Here is an 8,739-nt window from a genome sequence, read left to right on the forward strand (position 1 = left end):
AAAGATATTCCACAGAGCAGTAGCTTCGCAATGGCTTCATGCCTGTAGGTTGCCCAGCAACTCCTCGGCGAGAGGCTTTTCACAACCAGTTGTGAAGTGAATGTCAGGGTACCCCCGGGAGTCATCTTCCGCCATCAATCAGGTGAAGTCTGCTATCTTTTGTGGTTGGCGTCATGGAAGGGGTATACTGTAGTTCCTCTCAGTGCCACTGTTCCAGTGATAGTGGAGTTTTTCTTGTACTTCAGGGAGGAAAAACTCTGCTCGGTCTCCCCCATAGATTGAGAGGAATTAACATTTCCTCCTCGACAGCATTGTCTCTCAAACAAAGCTTCAAGCTCACTTGCCCTCAGTCAGAAGTCAGACCTCCTCCTTGGAACGTAGTTTGTGTACTGTACTATGAGCCGTAAGAGGAGCACCATACTAGCGGCTTCGTCAGTTATCAGACCGTGACTTAAGCCTTAAGATGATTTTCCTTTTAGTCCTGGTCTCTGTGAAGAGAGTTTGCGAGCTACATAGCCTATCCTACAATGTCGCCCATTTACCATTTAAGGGAATGGGGGGCAGATGACACTCAAGTTCTTCTCAGAGTTTGTAGCTAAGATTCAAAATCCATCAGTAGCAGATTCTAGATTTGGGTCCCTCCGGATTGAGAGTCTCCATTCTGTCACTGATAATCCAAATCAACTATTACTATGCCCTATGAGGGCACTGAGGAAGTATCTGTTAGCCTTAGGTTAACAGACTGTTTGTCAGTACAGGCAGAGCCAAGAGGAGGATCAGCAGGAACACAATCTCTGCCTGTATTTGACAGGTGATTGAACAACCCCTACACTCTGACTCCACTCCTCTTGACCATGGACCCAGAGCTCACAACGTCAGGGGTGTTAGCTCATCCCTGGAGTTCAAGAACTACTACTCTGTGACTCAGGTATTATAGGCAGGTGTTTAGAAATGCCAAACAACCTTCACGGCCCATTAACTGCAAGACGTAGCCCTTAGGAACCTGGATACCTTTTCTATAGGTCCTGTGGTGGCTGCACAAAATGTGGTCGGAAACACCTCAGCTCCCTTGCAGGACAAGTAGCTGTCGGGTGAGGGCAGATGTTACCCAGTAGTAATACTAGAATGAATGTGTGAGTGACTGGCCTCTTCGCTTTTCATTCTCCCTTCTCTTGGGGTTTCAGCTCAGTCCCTTCTGTAACCTAATATACAGTATATGCAAATATATTTGTTAAGGCCTTGATCTTCGTGCGAGGTGAAGTTGGGCAATGTCTAGGTTAAGTGCAGAGCATAACTCCAAGATTGCCCTTACTTAGTCAAGTCACAAGGCTTAGTCCACGCACCATCGCACGGATTGCTTAGGCCGTTATCTCTCACAAATTCTGAGACAAATTCAGAACGTCAGCCAGGCAATTCCATCCCCCCATTGTGGTGCCATACCACTAGCAGTGGCCTCCCCAGTAAACAGCTTGAACTCACGGTCCCGGGCGGGGATCGATCTGCTGCCATGCAAATGCTAGGCAAGCATGTTACCACTGTATTAGTGTGGATGTGAGCAGGGTGGCGGGTCTACCCCTGCTTGCTAACTAGCAGTGTTACACCTCACTTTAAAGGGTTTTGGCTAGTTTCAGCAGCCATTGAAATAATCCCCACTGAAAAGAGCTCAAGGTTTGTGTAGTTAGGAATAATACAAATTATTTCCATATTTGTCATATTGCATACCAAACTACCTTCATGACATGTAGATAACAAGCCACAATACCACCATTAATTGTTCATATTAGCTGTGGTACTGTATAATACGCACTGCTTACTATTATAATATATGGGTAAAAGTATTGAACAAGCAGTTAGAAGGATTGTTTCAGGACTAGTTCTTTGTATAGCTGCTTGCTTTTTGTATTTGGGAAGGAAGTACCACAAGTTGCAGCACTGGGATACTGTTTAGTAGATCTTTATTATGTTTGTGGTTCCTTATAGTACTTTGATTTTTTAAGTTTGTTGTAGTCTGTAGTCTCGAAAAGTGCAATATTGGTTTCAGTGACACTTGTGTATCCAAAGTATAACACTTGAAGAATTTATGAAAGTTGTGGATGGACTTTAAATAATCTTTTCATTATGAAAATAATAACATGATTCTGCTATTGTAGCTGTAAATACAGTGTGAAATTTCAATGAATTCTATAGTTGGTTTTATCTTTTCAGAATCATGGGAAAGGAAGGTCTTCTTGAACAGTATAGATTAACTCAACGTTATGAAAAGCCTCACAAGGTAAGGTATTTTTAATTTTGCCCAAATTGAAATTAAAAAAGAAATTTACTTACAAGTGAAGGTTGAAACATGGGACTTACTTATTTAGTTATTAAATACTAGCGGAACCCGTGTAGATTACACAAAATAATATTTTCATTACTAATTATCTTGTTCCTAACCTAAACATGTTTGAATAAAATGTCCCGAGATTAAGGGTAGGCTCCACCTTGTAGGGGTGCCAATCGTAAAAAATATTTCCCAAAAATACACTAATAAAGACACGCTAATGAAATTTTCAGGCATTATTAGCACTATAATAAGGCATATCCTCAGTAAGTTTTATCATCCTACAGGGAAAATAAAGGATTTTATGAATAAAAATGTGAAAATCGGAGCCAGCGACTTAAATATTATTTGGTGATCGGTGAGAAACTACTGTCGTGAATTGAAATTCGGTGTGTAGGTATGTTTGTTTATCCACCTGGAACATGCACACAAAGTTTTATCAAAATCGAACCGTAAATAAGCACACAGCAAGAAAAAAACGAGCAATAACTGTAGTGAAAGCCAAGCCGATGATGGAGCGAAACCTAGAAATAAATATTCACCCAAAATTAAAATCTCGATTTAGGGACAAAACCTTGTGTGTATTTGTAGGTATTATGTCACTTGATAGCCTGAAACATCTAAAAATTATATTACTTAAGGCATAAGAGCAGGACAAGCAAAGTAATACACCCCTCTCCCGAAAAAAAAAAACCGAGAAAAAGCGATTTTTTTTTCTGATGACAGAGAGATGGGAGATAATCTCATAGTCAACCCTGAACTCATTTTCTTTGATGAAACTGATATTAGAAAACGACCTCGACCAATTTTTGAGAGGTAAACTATAAAAATTACACAATTACTAATGATATTTCTTATTTTTACTATGAACATAAGGGGGGTCGTTGACGACCATGGGGGCCCTTATAGAGGCTGGAGGTGAATTCTACACGTATCACGGCCTTCTGATAGGCAAAAGGAAGACTTTTAGCAAAGATAAAAAAAAAAAAGTGGCAAAAATCAGCCCTCCTAGGTGGAGCCTACCTTTTATAATCTAGGTTATGGAAATTGATAGAACTCATTTTTTTCTGTCTAATATTTAAAAAAAGTCAGGTGCTGAAGACAAAATTGGGAAAACTATATAAGATGTGCTTTGGTTAAGTAAACAAAGTCCAATGTGAACTTGTAAAGTATACCATGAAATTATTTCCATTTTCTTTAAAGCTTGAGTATGTAAAAGTATAGTATGAAATTATTTCCATTTTCTTTAAAGCTTGAGTTTGTAAGAGTATAGCATGAAATTATTTCCGTTTTATTTAAAGCGTGACACAAAATAAATAACACACACGCTATCATATTAATATATAGATTAGGAGAGCAAACTACAACTAGATGGCATTATTGACTTGCATTGGAAATTTATGTATCTAGAGACATTGTTCTGTTGGTCAGTATGCTTCATATTTTAATGTAACCTAAGTGGATGACTGGACTTGAATGAGTTTTGCTGGCACGTTTATTTGACGGTAGTGAATGAAGTTTTATCTGTATTTTTGATAAGATTAACTTGCTTCTTTATCATAATCTTGTTAGCTTAATCAACACATTGAATCATGGTAATAATTTTGTCTATACATATTTTCGGGAATGATTAGGGCAGTTTCATCTTCCTACTGGTAAGATACGCTTCTTTCTGGGTACATAGAGACTTAATGATTTTTATTTGTAATATCTTTTTGGTATGGGTAATATATGACTTGAGCACTAAACTGTTTAGCTGATGTAGGTGATAAACTTATTGTGTGTTTCTTTCATTACACCTTCATTATTTTCTTCACTATATATGTATATATAATATATATATATATATATATATATATATATATATATTATATATATATATATATATATATATGTATATATATATATATATATATATATATATATATATATATATATATATATATATATATATATATATATATATATATATATATATATATATATATATGTATATATATTTATATACATATATATATATTAATAAATATATATATATATATATATATATATATATATATTTATATACATATATATATATATATATATATATATATATATATATATATATATATATATATATATGTATATATATATATATATATATATATATGCATATATATATATATATATATATATATATATATATATAGTTCAATTAGTTCATTATGCATGTTGCATAAGATTTTTCATAACTCTGACCATCCTTTACATTCAGATCTCCCTGGACAATTCTATCCTGTTCGTAATACTAGGCAGGCAGTTAATTCTAATAGCCAGGCCTTCTCCATCATGAGGCTCAATACTACGCAGTACTCTAGAAGTTTTATTCCAGCTGTTACCAAGTTGGGGAATGATCTTCCTAATCGGGTGGTTGAATCAGTAGAACTTCAAAAGTTCAAAGTTGGAGCAAATGCTTTTTTGTTGACCAGGCGGACATGAGTCTTTTTATAGTTTATTTATGACATATTTGTTTTTGATGTTGTTAATAGTTTATATATGACATGTCTGTTTTGACATTGTTACTTATTTTAGAATGATTTATTGTTAATTTGTTCTCTTCATTTATTTATTTCCTTTTTTCCTTTCCTCACTGGGCTATTTTTCCCTGTTGGAGCCCCTGGGCTTATAGCATCTTGCTTTTCCAACTAAGGTTGTAGCTTGGATAGTAATAATAATAATAATAATAATAATATATATATATATAAATGTGTATATATATATATATATATATATATATATATATAAATGTGTGTATATATATATATATATATATATATATATATATATATATAAATGTGTGTATATATATATATATATATTATATATATTATATATATATATATATATATATATATATATATATATATATATATATATATATGTGTGTGTGTATATAAAGTATATATATATATATATATATATATATATATATATATATATATATATATATATATGTATATAAATATATATATGTATATATATATATATATCTATATATATATTATATATATATGAGTGTATGTATGTGTGTGTAGCTTTTAAGAAATAATAATCTCCTCTTGAGTTTCCATATTGTATCCTGCATGCTTAAAGCTGGTTGGGAAATGATAAAAACTATGATCATTACCCATAGACATCCTAGATTGAAATACTGATAAAAAGGGAAATAAATCATATATTTTCAAAAGAAATGTATGTAAGTGTACAAATACCTTCTCTCTCTCTCTCTCTCTCTCTCTCTCTCTCTCTCTCTCTCTCTCTCTCTCTCTCTCCGCTTATATAACATCACCGCAAGGTGGGACTAAAGTATGCTAATTGTAGGGTACTCATTAGAATTACAGATGGGGAGGTTAAGTGAAGGACAATATATGTTCTTTTTTATGTGGGTCTTGTAACTATGCACGTAGTAAATAATATTATTTAGTCTTCTTAACGTTATATTATAACTTTTTATCACCAAATTGTTTACAAAGATATGATTTTCTTTTAATATACCATCCTTTATTTTCATTTAGAGCTACATGTATATGTTTTTACAAATATCATAGAACAATTGCATTTCCTGTGCTTTTGTATCTTAAAATTATTGCTAGAAAATTAGAAAACTGGTTAGTTAATGGTTTATTAATGCTTATTAGATTTTTTTCTACAATTTGTTTTTTGGCATAAGCTCATCGAAAAATATGACTGAAAACACACACACTCTCTCTCTCTCTCTCTCTCTCTCTCTCTCTCTCTCTCTCTCTCTCTCTCTCTCTCTCTCTCATAATAACTATTACTTTTTCTGTCATATCTTTGCAACACTTTGTGTTCTTAAATCACATCAAGTTCACTCTCTCTCTCTCTCTCTCTCTCTCTCTCTCTCTCTCTCTCTCTCTCTCTCTCTCTCTCTCTCTCTCTCTCTCTCTCTCTCTCTCCTCTCTCAATGACATTGCTTTTCTGCTGTTTCAATTGAAATCCTGATAACTATTACTTATTCAGTCATTTCTTTGCAACAGTTTGTGTTCTTAAATCACATCAAGTCTCTCTCTCTCTCTCTCTCTCTCTCTCTCTCTCTCTCTCTCTCTCTCTCTCTCTCTCTCTCTCTCTCTCTCATATATATGTCATCATCACCATCCATTACTAGTCCACTGCAGAAAACTCCTGACATGACCTTTTACACCCGTCGGTTTATGGTCCTCCTTTGCCAGTCCACACCTGCAAACTTGAGTTAATCAATCCATCATCTTCTATTCCTTCCCCTGCGTCGTTCTCAATCTCTAGGGACCCATTCTGTTATCCTTTATATGCATCAATAGTCTATCATTCTCATTATATGTCCTGCTCATGCCCATTTATTTTTCTTACATGTTGTTAAAATATCCTTTATTTTAGTTGTTTCTCGTACCCATGTTGCTCTTTTTCTGTCTCATAGTGTTATTCCCATCATTATTTTTTCCATAATTCTTTGAGTTGTAACTAGCTTATGTTCTAAGGCCTTAGTGAGGCTCCAAGTTTCTGATGCATAAGTTAATATTGGTAAGACCATCTGATTAATTACTTTATTTTTTAGAGAGTGTCATTTTACCACTCATAATCTCATTTTGTTTACCAAAAGCTTTCCATTCCATACTTGTCCTTCTTTTAATTTTGATCTCATGTCTTGGGGAATCACTGTCTGTCCTAAGTAGGCCTATGTATATTCATTAACAACCTCTAAAGTCTCGTCCATAACTTGTATTTTTTGTCCGCGTGAACATTTTGTTAGTTTTGCTCATATTAATTTTCAGTCTACATTTCTGCTTACTTTATTCAAATCTATAATCTTTTGTAATTCCTTATATGATTCACTAAACACAACTATGTCATCTGCAAATCTTAAGTTGTTAAGGTATTCCCCATTAATGTTAATTTCTACATTTTCCCAATCTAAATTCCTAAAAACTTCCAGGCATGCTGTGAATGATTTGATAGAGTTTGGGTCTTCCTGTCTAACTCCTTTCTCAGTAGAACTTTTTCACCACCTTTATGTAGTGTTAGGATTGCTGTACTTCCTATATAGATACCTTCAAGTGTTGTGACATAAGATTAATCTATGCCTTGATTTTGAAGTGCTTTCATTGCTGCTGATGTTTTGCCAGATTCAAAAGGTTTCGCATTGTCTATAAATGTCATACATATTGGTTTGTCATACTCTGGTAATTTTTCCATTAGCTGGTTAATTACAAAGATATGGTCAGTTGTTGAATACCTGGCTCTAAAGCCTTCCTGCTCTGTTGGTTGATTAAAGTCTAGCTGTCTTTCTATTCACCCTATTATAATCTTTGCAAATATTTTATTTTTTTACTGAGCATAAACTTCTTGAGAAGTTATTTTGAAACTTATTCATGTTGTGAATAATGTAGAGGAGATTTGGTTTCCCTGTGTAACTCTAATCTCAATTGGAATTTTCTCCCTGTCTTTATGCAGTACTTCCTGTATAGATATTCTTCAAGTGTTCTAGCATAAGATTCGTTTACTTGTCCTTGACGGGATTTCATTACTGTTGAAGTTTTGAAAGAATCAAAACCTTCCTCATTGTCTATTAATGTCATACAAAGCTAAATTCCATTAGCTGGTTAATTACATATATATGGTCAGTTGTTGAATACAGTACCCACTTGTATAGCGAGCCTGTTCCCTTGGTTGATTGAAGTCTAGTTGTCTTGCTATTAGGCTTAATATGATCGAGTATATTTAAGAGTAAACTTATCGGGCTGTAATTTTTCGTGTATATATATAATTTGTTATTCATGCATAGTTTTAGATTATTATATAGCAGGAAGTACTGGCTAATCTGATATTTATTTTCACAGACTCGACGACGCATCAACTTCCAAAAAGCCAAAGCCATTTATAACGAAGATATGGATAGAAAAATTCAGTTCGTATTGAAGAAGAATCGCCTTGACCCATGGGTAGGATGCTCTTAAGAAAAATCTGGAATAAATTACTGCTGCCGTGTTTGCAATATAGATATGTAGAATATTGATATGCTGTATTTTACAATAAAGATACAGACTAGTAAGTACATTTTCTTATCAGTATTTACCCTATATTTTATATCAATAATACAGTTATTTTGCATAAGCCTTTGGCGGTTAATACTTTATGGGGTATGAAAAGCCAATTTACAGTAATCAAATTATATGGTAATTATAGTCAGGTATATGGGCTAGAGAAATACTGTACTGTATCTGGCACTTGGTCTAAAGTTCTTCCTCTTTTTAAATCATCACTAAATGCACCTTTCATAAGTCCCTCCATCCCTCATATTATTTTAAGCACCCTTCATAGTTTTTGTCTTATGTTTCTATTATAATTCTAAGGGAGTTGAACCCGTTTGCTCAAGGACAACA

The 8,739-nt window shown here is 33.8% G+C and overlaps 1 protein-coding gene across 1 annotated transcript in view; it reads left to right on the plus strand.

The window, feature by feature from the left end:
• Positions 1-8,408, plus strand: part of LOC137654934 (small ribosomal subunit protein bS21m-like) — a 56,494-nt gene extending 48,086 nt beyond the window's left edge. Inside the window, exons 2-3 of the mRNA XM_068388830.1 lie at positions 2,206-2,272; positions 8,197-8,408. Of these exons, the coding sequence (XP_068244931.1) occupies positions 2,206-2,272; positions 8,197-8,313 (184 nt within the window). The 3' untranslated portion in view covers positions 8,314-8,408. The remainder of the gene's footprint in view (positions 1-2,205; positions 2,273-8,196) is intronic.
• Positions 8,409-8,739: the final 331 nt, after the last annotated feature.

This window comes from Palaemon carinicauda, chromosome 16 (genome assembly GCF_036898095.1).
Source record: "Palaemon carinicauda isolate YSFRI2023 chromosome 16, ASM3689809v2, whole genome shotgun sequence".
Taxonomy (NCBI): domain Eukaryota; kingdom Metazoa; phylum Arthropoda; class Malacostraca; order Decapoda; family Palaemonidae; genus Palaemon; species Palaemon carinicauda.